This window comes from Stegastes partitus, unplaced genomic scaffold (genome assembly GCF_000690725.1).
Source record: "Stegastes partitus isolate 25-593 unplaced genomic scaffold, Stegastes_partitus-1.0.2 Scaffold19, whole genome shotgun sequence".
Classification (NCBI taxonomy): domain Eukaryota; kingdom Metazoa; phylum Chordata; class Actinopteri; family Pomacentridae; genus Stegastes; species Stegastes partitus.
The window spans coordinates 183,325-204,101 of record NW_007577750.1 but is presented as its reverse complement, the minus strand read 5'-3'; the positions used below and the strand labels follow the sequence as shown (position 1 = coordinate 204,101).

Below are 20,777 nucleotides of genomic sequence, written 5' to 3'. Positions count from 1 at the left end.
CAGACATAAATGGAGAGTCATATATCTGAAAACAAATTAGGTAAATATGGTGCTTATTGGAGTCTAAGATACTGAATGTGCAAATGCAAACATCCTACACTCAAAGACAGCTAAAGCTAATGTCACCCTTTTTCTTTAATTCCCTGTCACATCTATTTTCTACTTTTTTTTTGCTTAAATAATGTGGAACTAGATGAACAGGAATAAAGTAGCAAATTAGAGAACATGAATGTGTTTCACGAGTTACCCAGCTGCATACAGAATCACTGTTTATGAAATCATTAAAATCTTAAAGAAAAAAAAAATTTTACCTCTTGAACATTTAAATGCTTACTAGCTTTGAGGTGAAACAAATCCTACATCAGTTTAAAGTTATCTCGGGTCCCTTTGCCATTTCATGATTCTAACGGTCAGTTCTTACGTGTAGAACATCTGATAAATCTGTTTCGATAAAGCGGAAATTACATTCACCTTGCAATAAAAAATATTATCAACGAAACTAAAGTCTCTGATGCTTGCAGATATGCTTATAGGAAGGAGTGTGTGTTGCAATCACACACAGGAAAGAGAGAGAGAGAGAGAGAGAGAGAGAGAGAGTGATTGAGAGATTATTGTTATAGCAGTCAGAGTTATACCAGCTAGAAGGCACTCCCTTTGACTTTATCTGCAGCTCCATTTCTTCCACACACAGGGCAAATACAGGAGGTAAGAAGCAAACTATTTAAATTATCTTTAAACAGTGGGAAGCAGCTTTTTTTTAGCACTGCCTTGGTGACACAGCTTGTAAATCCTGCTTCCTAAACTTCTTGGTTAGTGTAGATTCTGGGGAAGTTTGATATTTGAATCACTAAACCCAACTGCTATCAGCAACTTTGGCACATGTCCGTGCTGCTGTTCTGTGTGGACTAAAGGAGGTGTGTTGATTCATACAGGAATGTATTAATGTTGCCCACAAACAGGCCTGGTCTAGATGTACATTCAGGCAGGACCCCGAGGCTGCATAAATATTCACCTAACAGATTCCTGTCTCCTTCATCATTATTGTTCTTAGAACACCTGACCCAGGTGCTGTTGTGTTTTTATGAGTGAGTGCATTTATTAACCACGCTATGGGGCAGAAGCACCATCACATGGTCAAACTGCGTGGGTACAAAAAGCTGCCCGTTGCATGGTTAACCATTAGATTTTGTAAGAATATGGTTTACAGACAGCCAGGTTGTGGTTATGGGCTTCAGTAAATAATAAAAATTAAAGTCTTCTTAAATGACAAAAACATGTGTGCTGATGAGACACGACTGCAGTGCTGCACTTGCTTTGCTGTATAAAACCAATTGAAAATGTGATCTTTTAATGTTATCTCAAACACAGAACAGTTCCAATTTTCAATAATGAAAGCTGAACTAGTAGGTAGGAAGGAAGTCTGTGGTGTCATGTTGGTATGTGATGTGGACACTTGCTTGTCTCCATTTTTTCACAAGAAACACATGTGAAACACATATTTAGATGCAATCATGCATGTTACATATCTTCCGTTTTTGTCGATTTCAAAATGGATTGTTGTTCTTTTGTTGCGTCACACGTTTGAAGCAAAATTTTACACAGAAAAAAAATCCACAGCATTTGTGTATATGTGACATAAGGTGAATGTCTGTTGTGTTTCTGTTCATCTGCAGCTTGACATGACTTCAATGGCTGATATGAATGGAACACATGCAGCAAAGGAGCTCGTGAGTGGCTCCAGCAGCTCCTGGCAGAATGATGGTTCAAGAGTAGTTCAAATCATAGTTACCCTGCTCATCTTCCTGGTAAGAAATCCTGCATGACTCCAGAGCCAGTCTGTGCCAGAAATATTGTAAACTATCACTGCACATAGGACTGAAACACTGACAAAGGGGGCCGCATAATGGTGTATAGTAATTAGCTGGGGTATTGTTGTTTGTTATGGGGTGTTATTGGAAATAATCCTTATTTAGGGCCACTGATTAAATCTGTCAGTTGAACTTGGGGAGAATCTCTGAATATACAACATAATCTTTATAATAAATGTAATGAATGTACTATTACTATTTTAAAGGTAGAGTTCAACACATATAAGCTGGTTATCTTGCCATCAAGACGGAAAGCAGAGAGAAACAGCCAGCCTTTTCCCATCCAAAGGTCACAAAATGCACGAAAGTGAAAATAATTAAGATGTTACACCTTGTTTGTCTCATCCCTTGATTTACAGGGGTTTACGTGTGAGACCATCTCTTGATTGAGAGCAGTTATTTCCTGTAGACTGGCCAAATAAATGACATATAACATGTTAATTGGTGAGTTAAGGATGACTATACATGTGACCAGAGTCAAGTTAGCTGTTGGCTGTAACTTCCTCTTTGGTCCCAAACATTAGAATGGTATCAGTCTTTCACTTCTCACTAGGGGAAAAAGAAAGCAACTTAGTGTGTTACATGTCAAGCTATTGCTTTTAATCCTGTCAAGCTGAATGTAACTGATGGCTGTTCTCTTGTTACCTGAAGGTGGGCGTACCTCTGAACGGGCTGGTGGTTTGGGCACTTGGATTGCGGAGTCGCCGTCACCTGGTGCGTAGAGGCAGTGGTGAGGAAACACGTGCTGCCAGCAGTTTCCGCGTCTACGTCATGAACCTGGCAATAGCTGACCTGGTGCTGCTCCTGCGGACCCCCCTTATGCTGGGCTACGTCATTCACAACTACAGCTGGCCGTTTGGTCGAGTCTTCTGCCACCTGATTATGTTCCTGCGGGGCCTTGGACTGTACGCCTCCGCTTTCCTCCTCTGTGCTGTGGCTCTGGAGCGATGCTTGTGCCTGCTGAGGCCTGTGTGGGCTCGACTGCGACGGCCCTCCTGGGCTGTTCCTCTCGCCTGTGGCCTCTTATGGCTGCTAGCTACCATCCTGTCTGTCCCTTACCTTCACCTCGCTGTCCTGAAGGAAATCAATGGGACTCACCAGTGCCTGGAGAGTGACACGTTTAACACGGGCTTGTTTGTCACAGAAACTGTAGCAGGTTTCATTTTGCCCCTGCTGGTTTTCCTGGGAAGTAATTTGGCTGTTTTGCTCACCATTAAGCAAGCAGTGCCCCCAACACCCACCTCCTCCTCCGCCCCTTCAAATACCCGCAGGATGACCAGGATGTACCACGTGCTCTTTTTCACCATGCTCCTCTTCCTTACCTGCTGGGTGCCCTATTTTGTTTGTCGGTTTCTGCTGGCTCTGGCCAGCAAACAAGATTCTGCACTATATAAACCAGCACTTTATGGCAAATACATATCTCTGTTCTTGGTGTACGTAAAGAGTGCTCTGAACCCAGTGCTGTATGTGTTTGCTGCCAGAGGCTTAAGCCGTGCAATCAAAGATTCAGTTGTCTCCACTATTGAACGACTTTTTAATGACGACTCCATTGACTCCATACGAAGGAAGTCACTTAAGAACTCGCAGATGTAGCAGAAATGTCCACAATGTTTTGATATTTTGATTTCAAATTTTAACTCAGCATTACTTTGAAATAGCCAATTTCTCAGTTTGTGCAAACTCCTCAACTCACCTAAAACTGAGCTGTGTAAATAAAATATGGATGTTATTAAAAGGGAAAGCGGTTGTACTTCATGCCAATGTTTTCCTAATGAGCCTGAAAGTCACAGACCATCAAGAAATAGATGGCTGTCTTCATTTTTTACAAGTAGAGATGTGATCATGGTGAGTGATTTGACTATAAATACAGTGATCTTAATTGGATCTCTGACTGCACACACTTGGTATTTCTTTAGTGAGCAAGCACTTTGAGTATGGGGATTGCCTCTGATGGGGAAGCCTTTGTACAAAAAATAATAATAGTTTAAAGACAACATCCCATGATTTGTCAGGACACAAAAATGCAAAAGTAAGAACATATAACTCCTCTAAAAATGATTCAGGCCAGGTTTCTTCTTTCATCTAGAACAAGAAACTGCTTCTGTTTGGGAATGCTAAAGGCAGGGTCCTAATGTGCAACAAAAATTAATTCATCTTGTCTACTGATCCATAGGCAGGAAAAACCTTCATGGTAAAATATAAACCAATGACATCATTTTATTGCCTGGTTCCTGGCTCCAAGGTAACATTTTTTACATGGATTCCTCGAAGTTAATGCATCATTAGCTTGCATGAACTGTCTTAGTATGGGCCAGGTCCAAAGACGCAAGTGATACTTCAGTCTGTTAATACCCTGCATACTGGTGATTGGTGGTTTGACCACATTCCAAAGTGTCCTTGAGCAAAATACTGAATCCGAAGTTCCTCCCAATGTGTGAGTGTGAAAAGGTAAACAAAAAAACACTGCAAAGCGCTTTGAGTACTGCTGAGGCAGGAAAATGTTTTTTATGTCTGGACTGCTTACATATCTCAATTTAGTTGTACCTAATAACCCACTGAATGTACTGCAAGCCTGTAGGCTCACAACATGACGAGTATGAAGTAAATGTGTTGCAGGATGCTTATCTCATTTTGAATGTACCAGGTCAATGACTGGACTTGTCTTTGTTCACAGTTTTTGTCTATACAAGCATGCCTAGTATTTTATTGTTAAAAATGTATCCTGATGTGTTTGAGACATGTATTAGCCCTCAGTTTATATTTGTTTACAGAGTGTATAATTTCATTTGAAAAAGCAACGAGTCTTTATTTGCATGTACAGTATTTTTTAATAAAGTTTTTTGTCCTGGTATTTACCCTCAAATGACAACAGGGAAGTTTGACACCTGAGCTTTCTTTTCATTGCAAGACAAATGCATCCATAGTGGACCAGTCCATTCTTATTTAAGTTAAAGCTGTGAAAAGGCAGCATAAGGGAAAAACAGGATGCAGAATGAGAATAACTTTTTGTGCACTATAAGCAGAAATAAACCACAAAAGCAACCACACAAGTGAAAGTAGAGTTAATACCAAGAAAACAGTGCTCCGGACATCAAAGCAACTAGGTGTGAAAAGTTGAAACTACTTTCATTAGTCAATTTCCTTTTTAAAAAAAAATGTAACCTAGTTTAAGGACAACTTTGGCTGCATCCCCTCTGAACTGGTTGCATCACAGTTTAGTTTGGCTGAAGAGCTGATCAGCATGTTTGTGTGCCTGTAGAAGCAGCACCTGGTCATCCTGAACTGCCTCCGATTTCTGCAGGATTTCTCCTAGTTTCCGGGCAGTGGTCTCAGAGTGACTGTCTGGTATAATCTTTCTCAATCTAGCCTGAGGAAAACAGAAAGTAGTATAGTAAATGTGGAGGTTTGTGTCAGTGTTTTGTAAAATGTTCTCTGAAACTAAAACAAAAAAAAAGCTTTGTGGCGTAGTTGATTAGATCAACAAGACTACACTAAACTTGAATGTCATGTTCTCTCTATGCATTTTGCAAGACTCATTTCATATTTTTTTCACAATGTAACTAAGTAGTTGCACCACAGAGCATGTTTAGACTTCCCTGTTGCATTACAGAGGAAGTGCTCACTCAGACATTTTCACAGCTTATTCATAAAAAAAAAAAAAAAACTGTTGGAATGAAACAAATGCCTTTAATAGTGACAGTAGCTGTTGCACAATGTGGTCAAGTCAAGCAGATGCTAGATATTGTGAAAGTGTGTTTTGTGCTATGCTCTGCTTACCTCCAATGATATGCCATCTTTCTGTAGCGGAAGACGGGGGAGGTTGAGAACTGTTTGTTCAATTGTCTGTAAAATCTGAGTGAACACAGGAAGACAGGAACTGAGTAATTTTATATCTTCCTAACCCTAACCTGTTCCATCTAAAGGTTGAGGTTAATGAAAAACTACAAATACCTGTTTTGACATTATTCATTGAAATATTTAATTGACATCTCCTGTGCTTAGGACTCTGGCTTAACTTCTCAAGCTTTCATTATGCCAGGTTCCACAGAATAGCCACAAGCAGCCACATTTCACCAAGTTGTTCAACTAAATTAGCAAGAAAATGTCTAGACACCCTTATGTCAAACTGCCTGAAATTAATGTGGAGAAATGCAGTGTACCACTTCTGCTATTGAGTCACCTCAATTCTGACATCAACAGCAGTTTTTTTAAAAAAAAAAAAGGTCTATTTAATGGGACACAATCCTATGGATACCTTTCTCAGAGTTAGAGTTACGCTAAAAAAAAGCATTTTTCTCTTACCATCTTGATACAAAATGGCAATATGCTGGGCCTACTACTCAGCATTGTTATACATGCCATAGAGTAGATTGGATGTTAATAGCTTAACTGCAGTGCACCTGTGAGGAAGCCATCTGCATTATGTTGTGTTTCTCCACTCATTTCAGTTTTTTTTTGTTTTTTTTAAAATCCAAACACATTTTAAAAACTCTTTACAATAGTTGCAGTTATAACAAATAAATCTAATTTAACTTTGTTTACATCTATTACAACCAATTATAGAGCAGCATAGTGACGTGGGACTCACAAAAGAAAAAAAAATAACACCATTTTTACTTTTGAATGCTTGTGCCAATGTTTTGCACCTGTTTAGCTTTCTCCTCCTCCTCCTCCACCTGGTCTCTAAGCATACTGCATGAGTGCTGTAATGACACAGTCTGCTCTTCTGTCTTCTCCAGAGCACTGACTACAGCCCTCAAATCTTCCTGGAAACACAAAAAATGATCTGGTAAAAATTATCCAACAGATTCAATCTTGAAAATTCACAGTGAAAGCATCACAGTCCACCCGAATCCTACAGATTCTCTCACCTCAAGGGTGCTCAGAGTCTTCTTTCCAACCACTGACTTCTTTGTCTCCTCCTGATGGCGCTGAGATGAATGCTCCAGATTTTTCTGTTTCTGCACTGGAACTTTGAGCTGTGCACATTGACCAAGGAACCTGCAAAAAGGTTTGGGAAATATATCAGAAAAAGACAAAATAACTAAAATCAAATTGCAACTTTGACATTTCTTGACAATCAAATATATTTTTTCATTAATATCTGAAAAAGTGATGTCTGAATCAAGAAAAGGACCCAAATGAGGATTTGGACAGTTGGGTAGTACTTGGATGTGTTTCATCAACTTTCACTGGAATTGTATCATACATGTACACACATGCAAGCGCACACCCACTCACACACAAACAGCTCTTATCTTCACACCATCAAGTCAGGAATGACTCACAAAGGTATGTGAAGAGACAAAAGCTACTGAGATAACTTAAATCCACACAAGAACTGTAAAGTACATTAGTGCCCTTTAGTTACTTGCAGCTTAACATTTATTTAGCTGCACAAAAAAACAGTAACTAAACACATTCAACCACCCCAAAAATATCAAGCATTATCACATCTAATCATGCCCAGCTTCTCCAGTGTAGACTGATAAAGTCCAGTTCTTAAAGTGATGCAGCTCTATAACCAGTCGATAATAAAAAAATAAATAAAATGCAGGAAATTGATAAAATATGTTTTTTGTGCACAAGACTTTCCACATACCTACATGTGTTCTCTGGCACACAATAAATTAAGCTGTCATGAATTAAGTTCCATGAAGATTAAGTATGTATTTCAGTTGTGTCTAGAAATGTAAATTCATTTCTTGATTCTGGGCATTTTGTTCTGGAAAATTAGTGCAATATGTAAATTGAAAATCAGCAGGCTCAGAGAGTTTTAGGCTTGATTACCTACACTTATTTTGTCAGCGCAATATGCACAACAGGACCAAAAGCACTTTACCAACTAGCATCCTTGGGTCCACAGATTTTTATCACAGTCTCGTAAAATAGTAAACTTGAGATTTTACTTAATTTGATTTAATTACATAAAGGTTAGTAATGTTTAGATATAAAGAACTAAGGTTTAGTTTCATCATAATGTCAGACCTATTGCCCACCTGTTTTTCATTATGTTCAGATGTTCCTGGCTCTCTTTCTTCTCTGTCCGCCTCAAAGGAAGAGCTGCACTGTGAACACATTAAAAAGAAAGTCTCCTCACAAGGCAAATTTTGACTCATTGACTAAGTGTAGCGGCTCCATGTTTTGTCAACAAGAAGCTTAAATGAATGACAGTTCACATTATGTGCTATAAATCCGAGCATACTGCTTCTACAGTCTCAATAGCAGCTCTACAAGGAATTCAGCTGCTCAGCTATAAATTAACACAGTGAACTCACAGTATTGCTAAGTCCATTATGTTCTCCAGAGCGATGATCGAGGACCTGAGCATGGGCTTCCAGTTGTCCTGAGCTTTGACTTTCTTGGGGACTGAAGATGAGCTGTCTTCAGCTATCAGAATTAGGGACAGGAGCAACACAAGAAAACAGAAAGGAACAAATCATACAGTTTGCTGCATATTATCCCTTTAAGATCGGAACACTAAAAAGCTACAAGAGCTGTCCTCACCTTTTCTCTTCTCTGTTGGTTTTGGTTTCTTGGCACTGTGACCGTTAATGGGCTTCTGGTCCTACAGTAGAAACCTTATTAAGCGTTTGGAGGAAGCAACAGGCTAACTTGAGCCTACAGAGCAGTCCAGACAACAGCAGAGTTTACCTCATCTTACCTGATTCGCTGTTGTTTCCTGTGTATTATCAGTTTTTTTCCTGTTTTTGACCGTAGGTGCGTTTGTTGGGGCCCGGTTAGACCCTCGAGCAGGCTTCATATTAGCTAGTTAGCATTAAGGTTAATACATAACAAAGGTAACGTTAATGCAGCTAAGGCAAAGCAGCGACGTTTGGCTAAGCTAACGTTTATAAACCGAAAATACTAAAACTAAAAAAAACAGAAGCTTTCTAAATGTGACAACATGGGACAAAAATACACGTTATATAACGTTAAAACTCCAATATGACATATTTTGGTACCGACACTCCAAAGGTAGAAATGTTGTTGGCTGCCGACCTGCTTTTCGCGCTGCTGTTTTCGAAGTTACGTCCACAATGCGCATGCGTTAAAAAAGCAATTCAACCCGGAGTAACGCTTGTCAGGCAGCTGTTCCGCCCATAGACTGAGAATTGCCATCATAATTATAGCCAAACTTGCCAAACAGATACTAAAGCATCAGCGCATTTGCATATCGAGAAACATGGCGGCCCTCCAACAAATAAAAAAGAATAGCTCAAATGAATCACCGGCTAAGATTTAAAAGGAAAAGAAAAAAACTCACCTGCAACAGGAATGCAGGGCTAACTCAACATCTGTCGCTGTAGCCATTTTAGGAAACGACATAGATTTTTTTTTTTTTTTTTTTTTCAATTTAATACCGTTTCCTCCTTACTTTCTGGAAACCATGTGTTTTTGTAGCAATGACATGATAGTGTTAGTATAAGCTTCAGACTCAGGCAGAAATGCTGATGTAAACCTGGCTGTGTTTAAACGGGTGTACAAAGTCTTTATATCTACAAAACACCATTTCTGAGTACAGCACAAAGGAAATTCTTTTTGGAATAAGAAACTGCCACAAAAATCTCTAAGCATTAAACCTTTTCTCTACTGTCTTTGTTGTATAGTTTGTATACAAACTATACAACAAACTAATACTGTATGTATACATACAGTATTAGTTTTTACATGGAAAATGACAAGTCAGCATTGTGCTGGTATAAAATTATGTAACTTACAACAGAAAGCATAAATGCTTAAGCAATTTAGTTTTTTGTTTCTTACGCACTATACAGCTACAGTACAGTTTTCACTCTTTCCACATTTTATTTGCTGCTGATTAGACAGAATGACTATCAAACTCACGTACTCAATAACTCAAACCACCATGTGAAACTGAAACACATAATCGAATTTATTGGTTTTATAAGCAGAAACAGAACAAACACACCGCTTTAATAAACTGTCAAAATATGGTTGCATCCATCCATCCATTATCTATACACCGCCTAATCCTCACTGGGGTCGCGGGGGGCTGGAGCCTATCAATATGGTTGCATGAAAAACAAAAAAGATTTCCAGATATGAGTGAAAGTTGGAGCATTTCAAAATTCTGGTTGTCTCTTCGATGGTGTGGTCTGAATGTGGTCTACAGTATAATACTGTATTCTGTCCCTCAGGCTTGTCACACCCTCCATGGGTAGTGAAATTTGCCTGAGAATCGTCCATGGTTCTTCAGGTCGAAGGGGCTGAGCACCCTCCTGATACCCAGCATGTTGCCCTGCACTATCTGCTTGAATGTCCAGGGGTTCTGGTTGTTCTGCTTCATATCAGCCTGCTTCTCTTGCAGGTCTGCTAGACTCTCTCTGGTCATTACCTGAAATAAAGAAATAACATTAAGGCTGTAGAAATATAACGCAAGGGAATTATGGTGAAAGAAAAAAGAAAAACAGTTAAATCATTGACAACTAAAGTGGCACTAAAGCATTTTAATTGCAACAAGAACAATTGCTGAGAGGTTTCAACAGAGAATTATAGGAAGTCATCTCTCTTGTAGAGTAAGTTAGAATTCCACAAATGTCCCTGCCTGGTTCAGTCTTTCTTGAACTTTTGTTTACAATCTGCTGTCAGTTTACTGGTCAAATCCAGATAAAATTAAGTAGTCCAACACAACAGCCCCACAATAGGTCCTACTGTCATAAAGGTTAATAGGTTACTTTTTTTTTTAACCACTATTTTATACACGAGTTGATGTGTCATTTTCTCATGCACCTTAGTCACCCAACCTGCATCGTCTAACTTCTGTTTCCCAGAATTAAATCCTACTTGCAAAGTCGACATTTTTATAGTGATGATGACGACATCCATGATGTTGACGAGTATCTTGAGACTCAAGATGTGACCTTCTCCACAAATGGATGGCGAAGCTTTAACATCACTGGACCAAGTGCATTAAAGTTAAAGGAGACTATGTTGAAAAATAATGCAAGAATAATCTTTCTCCTGTAAAAAGGCAAAGGCTGAGGACTTTTTGAAGTACCCTCTTACATGGTATGCCAAATACAGACGTCACAGTGTCTGGCACGAGTATTAAGGAGCTCAGGCTGTCAGTAGCACACAGACACATGGCAGCTCATTTCACACTACAGACAGCGACAGATGTATTGAACGTGGCCTGTATCTGAGACCTCACCTTGGCGGGGAAGGGCAACTTCTTTGCCACTTCAGTCAAGATATGCTGAACCTCCCCCAGCTCCACCTTTCCTCCGACCTCCACAATTAAACGCCCGCAACGAACTGGTGTAACATATTGGTCGATGGCTCCTTTGCCACCACCCATGCGCTGACCAAGACCTTTACGTGTGATGGGCTTATATGGGCTGTTGATGCGCCACTGAGCAAATGTTGTCCGGGCATCCATCTTGCGGTTGATTGTTAGACGGATCATCTCTATGTGACCCCAATGGAGGTAGCCCCCTCCCATGGCCTGAGCATCAGAAAGAAACAGAGGAAGAGGGAAGTCACTTCAAATGTTTTGGTCTGACTAACTACTTTGTTTATTTCACTTGCCAATACAGTTAGAAGACGTGTGAAGGAGAAAGCTAGATGGAAAGATGATGCTGATAGTTTCCTCACAAGTCAGGTTATTATCTTAGTTATATAACATTTGACTCACAGGTCATCAAGATTTTTTGCAGGGCTCCAGACTAACTTTTTGACTGGTAGCATCTCCCACCTTGTCACAGGCAAAAACGCATCACTTATTGAACATCTGCTTATCGATAGACGTTACAATTTACAGATGTTCCCAAAACGCCCCAGATTGCAGGCACACTCACCACAATAGCATATTGTCCTTTAATGAAGGTATCTGCTCCCGTAGTTGGGCCTCGAATATCCGACAGTTTCTTCGCTTCTTTCTTGGCCTTCTTTAAGTTAGGCACCTTGTTCAAAAACTTCAGTTTGGGTCTTGCTGGCAGCACCACATCTTCGGAGGAAAAAAAAAAATCATCAAGAACCATGGCATATTAGATAAACATCCATTCATCCATTATCTATACACCGCTTAATCCTCACCAGGGGGCTGGAGCCTATCCCAGCTGACTTAGGGCTAAGGCAGGAGACACCCTAGACAGGTCACCAGTCTATCACAGGGCTACACTTAGAGAAAGACAACCAAGCACACTCACATTCACACCTACAAACAATTTAGAATCACCAATTAACCTCAACATGTTTTTTGAATGGTGTGGTAGGAAGCCGGAGAACCCGGAAAGAACCCACGCTGCACGGGGAGAACATGCAAACTCCACACATATAAATTGCAGAAATTTGTAGTCACAAGTGACTGACAAGAAGATGAATACTTACCACTGTAGTCTGGAGGGATTTCAATTGTCTTCAGGCCTGCAACAAGGACTTTCAAATGGCTGTGCAAAGTACCTGTGTGGGAAAAAAAAAAACATTACTTGACACATCTTTTAACGATGTTTTGAAAAACTCAGCCTTAAGTAGAACTGTTATCACCAATATAATGCTGCTAACTGTAAGTTGCAGTGTAATTTTTTGCCACTCAGAAGCAAACCTCTTAATCATGTGTGCTTTGAAGCTTATACAGACAGTTATTTAAATATAAATCCGAGGTTTGCTTGTCTTTGTCTGAGGCTGATGCTTTTACAGCTTTGGAAATATTGTTTGACCACTGTGATCCCTGTTTTCCGGGTTTTTTTTTTTTGCTTCTTTGTGGTTTGTGGTGGAGGCATACTGCATTTTCTTCTTTAAGGCTGAAATAAACAGCTTTTTGCTGATTCCAAGCTGGTCTGAAATGGTGCTTTCACTGTATCCCTCTTGGTTAAGCACCAAGACAGATGCTTCTCAATTCTTTTCTTTTAGGCACTGTTAAGTAATAATGCAGTTTAGATTATCTGTTGACTTATACAGTTAATGCTAAAATTCACATGACATCTAGTGTGAATTTTTCCATTTCATGACACCATATTTTTAAACATAATTTATTTTTTTATTGAATTTTTACAAGACTTTTCTTTTTAAAGATATTGTTGTTTTTTAAACCACCATAATATATATATATATAGTTTATTGTCAAAGGCTTATTGTGTACACTTTGCAAAAAAAAGGTGGTGTAATGACATTTTCAAACCTGTATGTCTCCACAAAGAATAATGCAGAAAAATGTCTGTGAAGATTCTCAGTAATCCAGGTCATGGCTGTTCTCGTAGTTTAATCATAGCAACCGGACTTGCTTGAGTTTCTTAAAGTCAAATCAAGTCTTCTCAAGTGTTAATGGCTCCTAAAGAATATAAGTATGTGGAACTCCCAACTAGTCAGTCTGAACTGATGAAGCCTCTTGGATGAGAGGTGAAACGTCTTCAAGAAACTCAAGCAAGTCCAGTTGCTACGATTAAACTACGAGAATAGTGCAGAAAAATGATTTATTAGTGGCCAGCTCTGTCATGATGTAAAGTTCTCCTTGCTATCTTCAGCCTGTCTTGTTTTCTTGTCACCAGTGTGTCGTTCTGTAGCCTTTCCATTGCAGTTTTGCCATTTTAGTGCGACAATGTCCTGTTTTTTTTTTTTAAACCAATGTGTTGCGTGCTCTATGTATTGTTTTTCAATTAGTAACTGTAACTATCATTATGTCATGTATTGATGCTCAGGCTAATCCTTTTATAGCACTGCTCTTCACATTTTTAAACTATATTTTTTTAAATGTTATCTTTTTTTCTTTTATAGTAACTATGCAGTATGGCTCTTGAGACTGAAGGTTAAACATATATTTTTGTCTAAACTGTCTTTAGTAGCTAATAATGTCACCCTAACGTCAGCTAGCTTACATTACCGTGTTGGTGACCGTGGACTCGACACACTCCGGTCAATCCTCCGACTGCTGCCTTCATGAGGGAAAACATGATGCTAACGTTCAAATAGCCACTATAAACACCAAACTGTCACTTTGACTGGCTCATATAAGAGCATTTTAGCCGGCTAACTAGATAAGTTTTTACGAACACCACGCTCTTTACAAGGTCGCTGCCATCGCTGAGCTGCTTCCTGCCACTTGAAGAGATGCTGCCTGTAGGAGGGTTTTTCACAATAAAAGCATGTGCTTTTGTTTTGTTTTTAATTTCGTTGATGCAATGATGAATGGTCACATATAGTTGCAAAATGTCAAATATAGCACAATGCAGTTCTATACATATGTCCACTATGTCATTGAGATAAAGCCAAGGTTGATTGTAATGCAAAAGACCAGGTTCAGGCCATGTCATTTCAGACAGCAGTGTTCCTCCACCCAATCAGAATTTGTTCAAACTTAGTTAATTAGTTACCCAAAACTGTGTTCTATGTCAACATTTTAGATAAATTCTGAGAATTGTAAATATTTTCAGAACTGGAAGTTATCACCTAACCCGGGAAGCAGCCTGAAGTGTTCTCTATGTCCAGATATTGGAAGAAATATACAAATATAACCTATATATAAATACAACTGTACTGAGGGCACAGACACAACTGTTTCCAGCAGATGCACATTATTTAATGGCCCCAGCAGACGCCAAGTTTATAATTATTGATGCTTGAAAAAATAACAGGTGCGCAATTTTAAAACTGGGGCCCCAAAATAAAGTAACAAGTACAATACAATTGCAATTGAGGTTATGGATTCAAATCTAACACAACTCTGACTTACTGGGCAGCCAAAACCACTTAAAACAAGACAACTGTCAGGCAAGTGAACATTTTCTTTTTTGATTAAATTTACTTTCTTGAACAAAAACCTGATTACCATCCAGGTTTGAGCACAGCCTCTGTGTTATAAAAATAAGAATATGTATCAACATGTGAGAGAATTTGAAGTGCAACAGTGAGCAACTGATAATAAGTTTCCTGCCATGAATGAAGTGCATTAAAAACATACACACCAGTAATACTGCCCACTACATCGTGGTAGTCCATAACATGCTGATAGACCTCATATGGTGAGTGACAGTTTAGAAACATGTTCATGAAACGGACTGCTGTTCACCTCCATGAGTGAGTAATACCTTCACAGGATACAATGTCCAGTGTTACATTTTTCTTTTTCTTTCTTATCTTTCTTTGTCTTTGTTATGCACTCACAAACACACAGGACTCTGACCAAACCAGATAAAGTTTTGGATCTTGTGTTGACACAAGTGAAACAAACTTTGTCATGCACTTTTAGGTAAATTTAAAAATTAACCACAAAACAGTGTCCATAGTGGAGGACAGGGACCACTCAGACCATACAGTTATATAACACATAGTCTTGTGTAAGAGATCTTTGAAATATACAGTCAGAGACGTCACAGAAATGTCCATACATTCCACTTGTTCAAATATTGCAGCTGTACTATCGGAGACTTGCGACATTTACCCTTTAAAAGAAAGCTGTCCCTGACAGGCTGGTGAGTTTGCTGTGTCCTCCTAATGTTTTATGGGGACTTAGGTGGTGCAGGAATCCATCTCCCACACCATGATGCTATTTCTCCAGTTGTTTTGGTTTCTCTTATATGTGACAAGCCTCAGAGGGGTGGAGGCTCAGTTTCCACGTCCCTGCACAACACCTGAGGCTCTCCAGACCAGGATGTGTTGCCCCCTCTGGAATGGGTCTCCTTGTGGGTTTAGCTCAGGGCGAGGAGTCTGTGCACCACATCCGGCAAGAGATCTTCCAAAACCAGTGGACTACCGGGTGAACTGGCCTCGTGTCTTTTACGATTCAGTGTGTACCTGCTGGGGAAACTACGATGGATATGACTGTGGTCAGTGCCTCCCTGGCTGGAGAGGACCCCAGTGTCTGCAAAGGCACCATGTGGAGAGGAAAGAGATAACAGATCTGAATGATTCTGAGAGGGAGACCTTTATCTCAAGTCTGCATCAGGCAAAACATAGCCCCAGCAGTAACTATATGATCCTTACAAGCAATGACACAACAGTGGAGGGGAACTATATATTTCACAACACAAGTGTATATGATCTGTATGTATGGATGCACTACTACTCTGCTAAGAGCTACGCTGGTTCTGAAAATAATGCTGCACACCGGGGCCCTGCTTTCATCTTCTGGCACCGGGTGTTTCTACTCTTTATTGAGAGAGAGATAAGGGAACTCACTGGGAACCAGGATTTCTACATCCCATATTGGGACTGGACCAGATCCAACCACTGCAACATCTGCACCAATGAATACTTTGGGGGAGTTGGCCAAGACGGACACATAGACAGCGCTTCCCTCTTCTCAAAATGGAAGGTGTGATCTCCCTCAATGTCTTTTCCAGTTGCTTAAGCTTCCTCTTCTTCTAACTTATGTCTTCCTCTGTCTTCTCCCCACAGACCATATGTCCCTTTCAGGAGAGTCTTGGTATAATTTGTATTCACTCTGATGCTGCTGGTCCTGCTCATCTGATCCGCAACCCCGGAAAGGATCCAGTGTACAAAACACTCCCAACCGCTGCTGATGTTGAAGACACAATGGCAACACTGCTTTTTGACACCCCTCCATATGACAAAACCTCTAGGAACAGCTTCCGGAACAAGCTAGAAGGTAGATTCAATTGCCTATTAAACTAATTATATTTCTTACTAATAACATGTGTCTTTTGAATTTAATCTCTGCCTCAAGAATTTAAACAATTTGCCTTTTTTAGAAGTCAGGTATTTACATCATACAGTAATAAAATAAGCAAAAAACAGGCCAAATAAATTGTAGATCTACTTCAAAGGTGCTCCTCTGTACCTTCAGGTTTTGAGTTTCCCAGTGATTCCCGGAACCTGAATGCATCAATGCATAACCTGGTCCACAGATACCTGAATGGCACAATGTCTCTGGTCCCTACTGCAGCCAATGACCCCATATTCATGCTGCATCACAGCTTCATTGACAAGTAGGTCATAAATGATGGATTCAGGTGTTTTGACTGTATTTGATACAATGCTCTTGTTTAGTGCAAAAAAAATGTGTTTTAGGGTTTGCATTTATGTGACTTCTGCAGTCTGTGTTAGACAGAGTGGGTGTATTCCAAAGGTACAATTTCTTAGTATTAAACCTCTTCTGGCAGTGTTTACCTGCTGAAGTACAGCAGAGGAACAGTAATACAAAGCAGGAAGTAGTAATGATATAACTGCACTTTTGGAAGTCAGTCTAATGCTTTATATTAGCTTTGAAATGCATTTTTACACAAAAACTATGACTCTGGATTGTGTCCTCTGCCACTTGTAATAAAATCACTTTAGTAATCTCTTCACAGCCAGTATTTGAGTTCACTGCTGTCCTCTGTGCTGTGTAAATGGGTGTCAGGCTCCTCGAGAGATGGCTGCAGAACCACAGTGAAGCGGCCTACCCCGACAGCGACCAGGTCCATCCGGCCCAGAGAGCTCAGGCCTACATGGCTCCTTTTTTCCCTTTACGCACCAACAACTACTTCTGGGGCAGGGACACTCAGAGTCTGGGTTACAGCTACAAGGAACACAGTCTTCCTTGCTCTGGAACCATGAACAGTGGAGCAAGACAAGCTGCAGGTAGAAATAATTCTAAAAAAAATGTAAACATCTGATAACTTGTGCTTGTATATATCATGGTGCTGGGTGTGAACAAGATATCTTCCCTTATTGGGTTTATAGACAACTCTACAAGTCGTGGCATCCAGTGGCAGTGGCCTGTTCTGGGTGTCATCAGTGTTGTATTGCTCTGTGGTAGTGTTGCAGCTGCTTTTAAATGCAAAGGTAAGAATTCTTATTAATTATGAGCAAACACATTTTAAGTAATTTGAAAATGATAACTAAGTCACATCTATCATGAAAAGGTATATATTTGCATAACCACAATATCTCTACTTAGAGAAAATACAGCAAACAAAAGAAACCAAGACAGAGGAGAAACAGTCAGAGGTGAGCCATGACTTTTTATTATTGTTATACTATATCATATTACCTCTAACTCACTCCCATGCATCTGTCTTTAAATACAGTTTGACTACAGGTCCAACTCTCTGTATGCAGTCTGGATGAAAGAAAGGAATGGGAACACTGACAAGTCATCAGCACGACCAGATGATATTGTTTTCTGTGCAGCTCATTTACAAGATGCAGCACCCAGGCCTTCATCAGAGGAGAGAAGAGACAGTGTGGATGCAGGTGTAAATGTGGAAATACACCTTTAGACTCAGAATGATGGATAATGAATGAACTGCAGAATGTATGAATCCAAGGAGTTCTGGTTGTTGTTTTATCATCTAAGACTGAACTTGGGCTTATTATCCATCCATTCATTATCTATACACGGCTTAATCTTCACTAGGGTCATGAGGGGGCTGGAGCCTAACCCAGCTGACTTAGGGCGAAGGGACACCTTGGACAGGTCACCAGTCTATCGCAGGGCCACACTTAGAGACAGACAACCAAGCACACTCACATTCACACCTACGGACAATTTAGAAACACCAATTAACCTCAACATGTTTTTGGACTGTGTGGGAGGAAGCCAGAGAACCCGGAGAAAACCCACGCTGCAAACATGCAAACTCTATGCAGAAAGATCCCGGTGTCCTCACCAGCAACCTTCTTGCTGCGAGGCAACGGTGCTAACCATAAAGCCACCTTGCAGCCCTTGGCTTATTATGCTTATACTATATACACCAAGCTAAAACTGCCATACCACAAACTTCAAAACATTGCTGCAATAAATCTTGTCAATCTTACTTTCTGGTCATTTTGGTGGTTGTGGTGCTATTAAATTATATTTTGATATACCAAAAGGTCTTTCTGATTTTGGTTTTTGAGTGTGATTCCTTAAAACTCAATGACATTGCTGTGAGGTGACCACTGCAAAATATATGAAGCCTACAAGAAAACAAGGAAAAAGAAATCATGGTTCAAAGTTTATTATAACAGCAGGGCATGTACATTGGATAAATAAGTTACATCTCTCTGCAGAACTACAGTTGTTTTCCATGGGAAACATTAAATTGGCACTAGACATTTTCACAAGAAAAAGATATTTTAATGAATTTGCAGGACCTTGTTTATCAGAATGCCACGTTTATCAAACCTATGACAGAGAAGGGGAGAAGGGCTGAGAAAACAGTAGAGTTGTGGAAAAATCAGAATATTTTTCATTCATAAAAATGTCTTGCTGTGAATAAATTTTAGCATGGAATATATGACAAAGTCAATTATATGGTGTGTATTCATCACAAGTCAACACAGCTTAAATTTGAAAACATTTCAAATTTTCCAACCTGCCAAACTCCTGCATGCTGTTAAAACAATGCTAAACTTCCCTGTAGCATCTTCTTGTAAACAAACTAGATTTACAGTCATTTGGTTGTTTATAGTCTGTGTAAACAGACAGGATAAATTGTGCACATGCCTGAGGTCTAACTGAATGCATATACTTCATAAAACATTTGTAAAACTCCTTTTTGTTCAAAGTTTGCAACTTGTTTGGTAACTTCTATGTTTACTAGCTTGCTCGCATTGTGCCTTCACATTTGTGATTTTGACATGCTATCTGTCGATTAGTGGACTCGTAGAAAACCACTGGCTTGAATGTCACCTACATACAAAATGAGGGCCCACACATGAATATACTGCTCCATAGTATAAGCACTAGTGCTCAAAAACACAACAAGGGACGTTTATCAGCAGGACAAGAAGTAAAATGCAAAGCACTGCTAGTAATTTTCTCTGTATATGAAGATGAGCATTTTTACTAAAGCCTCTAAATCTGAGGAACTTAAACTTCATATCGAACTGTCTTTAAACAGTCGCTTCGTGGCTGAGCTACTTCTAATTGTTAATCAACCAGTGGTGGTCCATGCAAATCATTTTGGTTATAAGGCCACATAGTGAAGGTGTTGATTCTAAATCCCATGGTAAAGGAGGTCGTATTTGGGAATATTTTGAGGATCTATGGGACTCTGGACAATCATTTTCCCCCGCATGGCTCCTCTGTATATCACCTCAATCAAATCTATGAAATCTTGCTTGGTCTTGAAGCTGCCAACAAACTTAGTGTGATCCGGGGAGCTGGAAGACAAAGAATTATCAAGAATTATCAGCATTAGAAGGAGACTATGGCTCTTATATTACCAGTGGTGCGCAGTACATTTATTCAAGTACTATATTTAAGTAGTAAAAAAAACTCTGAAAAATATCTTTTAACCCTAGAACACTAACACCGGGTGATTTTCACCCGCACGATTTTTGTCATGTGATTTTCATTGTGTTGCTGCTGTCTGAGTTGCATGGGTCCTTGGGTAGCTTCAGGCTGCTCATTGATGTCATTAATGGTAAGTTTGTTTCCCACCTCCCATCTATGTTTTTTTCAAGAGGCATGCGTTCGGGTGATTTTCACCTGGCGTTAGTGATAGAGGGTAACATATTTTATGGGTGGAATTTACCCAATGTTCGTGTTTGTGTGTTGAAATCAGGCGTTCTTTGCACTTTTCAAGGGAAACAACATTCAGGCTACATCCTCTGCCCCATTTCATCCACAGCTGTCATCCTGTCACAGGCCTAGTTTCTCTGCAATGCTAACAAGTGATTAACATGTAGCTAATGTTCATTTACATCTGCAATCATTAGCTACGCAGATTTTTTTTTTCTACTAAAGCTAAGCTTTTAGCTAGCTAGCTACAAGTGAAGCTGTAGCACTCAGAGGAAAAAAAAAGAAATGTCCAGAAAATCAGTGAAATTCCTGACTGAGCACACCAACGTTAAAATTAGTAACACCATCACTAACGCCGGGTATATTTTACCCAATATAATAGTCCGGATAAAATATGGTTTTCATCAATTTATGTAAAAGTACAACACTGTATGACAAATGGTAGGACTGGGACATGTGAGCCTTGTCTGGTGAAGGCACAGTTTGGTTCTGGTATGTTG

The 20,777-nt window shown here is 39.7% G+C and overlaps 4 protein-coding genes across 5 annotated transcripts in view; 1 reads left to right on the top strand and 3 right to left on the bottom strand.

Moving 5' to 3' along the window:
* Positions 1-616: 616 nt before the first annotated feature.
* LOC103365204 (C3a anaphylatoxin chemotactic receptor) lies at positions 617-4,737 on the top strand. Its single transcript, XM_008292580.1, has 3 exons — positions 617-705; positions 1,674-1,805; positions 2,520-4,737. Exons 2-3 carry the CDS (start codon positions 1,680-1,682, stop codon positions 3,459-3,461), a joined length of 1,068 nt encoding a protein of 355 aa, XP_008290802.1. The 5' UTR covers positions 617-705; positions 1,674-1,679; the 3' UTR covers positions 3,462-4,737.
* Positions 4,677-8,903, bottom strand: cenpq (centromere protein Q). The gene is made up of 8 exons (XM_008292593.1): positions 8,533-8,903; positions 8,376-8,436; positions 8,147-8,258; positions 7,868-7,936; positions 6,740-6,869; positions 6,515-6,634; positions 5,646-5,720; positions 4,677-5,235 (listed from the first exon to the last, which is right to left on the bottom strand). The coding sequence occupies exons 1-8, from the start codon at positions 8,629-8,631 to the stop codon at positions 5,077-5,079; spliced, it is 825 nt and encodes a 274-aa protein (XP_008290815.1). The 5' UTR covers positions 8,632-8,903; the 3' UTR covers positions 4,677-5,076.
* Positions 8,904-9,741: 838 nt separating this feature from the next.
* mrpl16 (mitochondrial ribosomal protein L16) overlaps positions 9,742-20,777 on the bottom strand; it is a 21,462-nt gene continuing 10,426 nt past the window's right edge. Inside the window, exons 2-6 of one of the 2 annotated variants that reach the window (XM_008292523.1) lie at positions 13,711-13,888; positions 12,222-12,293; positions 11,690-11,838; positions 11,044-11,337; positions 9,742-10,227 (exon numbers count right to left, since the gene is read on the bottom strand). In XM_008292523.1, coding sequence (XP_008290745.1) covers positions 10,036-10,227; positions 11,044-11,337; positions 11,690-11,838; positions 12,222-12,293; positions 13,711-13,780 — 777 coding nt within the window. In that variant the 5' untranslated portion in view covers positions 13,781-13,888 and the 3' untranslated portion in view covers positions 9,742-10,035. Of the gene's footprint in view, positions 10,228-11,043; positions 11,338-11,689; positions 11,839-12,221; positions 12,294-13,710; positions 13,948-20,777 lie in introns of those variants that run through there. The other variant, XM_008292515.1, reaches the window with a different exon arrangement.
* The window catches only part of txnl4b (thioredoxin-like 4B), a 3,314-nt gene continuing 1,290 nt past the window's right edge, over positions 18,754-20,777 (bottom strand). The window contains exon 3 of the mRNA XM_008292534.1: positions 18,754-19,916. Within this exon, the coding sequence (XP_008290756.1) occupies positions 19,751-19,916 (166 nt within the window). The 3' untranslated portion in view covers positions 18,754-19,750. The remainder of the gene's footprint in view (positions 19,917-20,777) is intronic.

What these genes read in the sequence shown, in the direction of transcription:
- cenpq (XM_008292593.1), bottom strand. Translation starts at nt 8,631, where the DNA reads ATGAAGCCTGCTCGAGGGTCTAACCGGGCCCCAACAAACGCACCTACG. An exon ending in AGACTCTGAGCACCCTTGAG is followed by an intron (nt 6,635 to 6,739) that starts GTGAGAGAATCT and finishes TTGTGTTTCCAG; the next exon opens with GAAGATTTGAGGGCTGTAGT. An exon ending in AGGAGGAGAAAGCTAAACAG is followed by an intron (nt 5,721 to 6,514) that starts GTGCAAAACATT and finishes GTGTTCACTCAG; the next exon opens with ATTTTACAGACAATTGAACA.
- LOC103365204 (XM_008292580.1), top strand. Translation starts at nt 1,680, where the DNA reads ATGACTTCAATGGCTGATATGAATGGAACACATGCAGCAAAGGAGCTC. An exon ending in TTACCCTGCTCATCTTCCTG is followed by an intron (nt 1,806 to 2,519) that starts GTAAGAAATCCT and finishes TGTTACCTGAAG; the next exon opens with GTGGGCGTACCTCTGAACGG.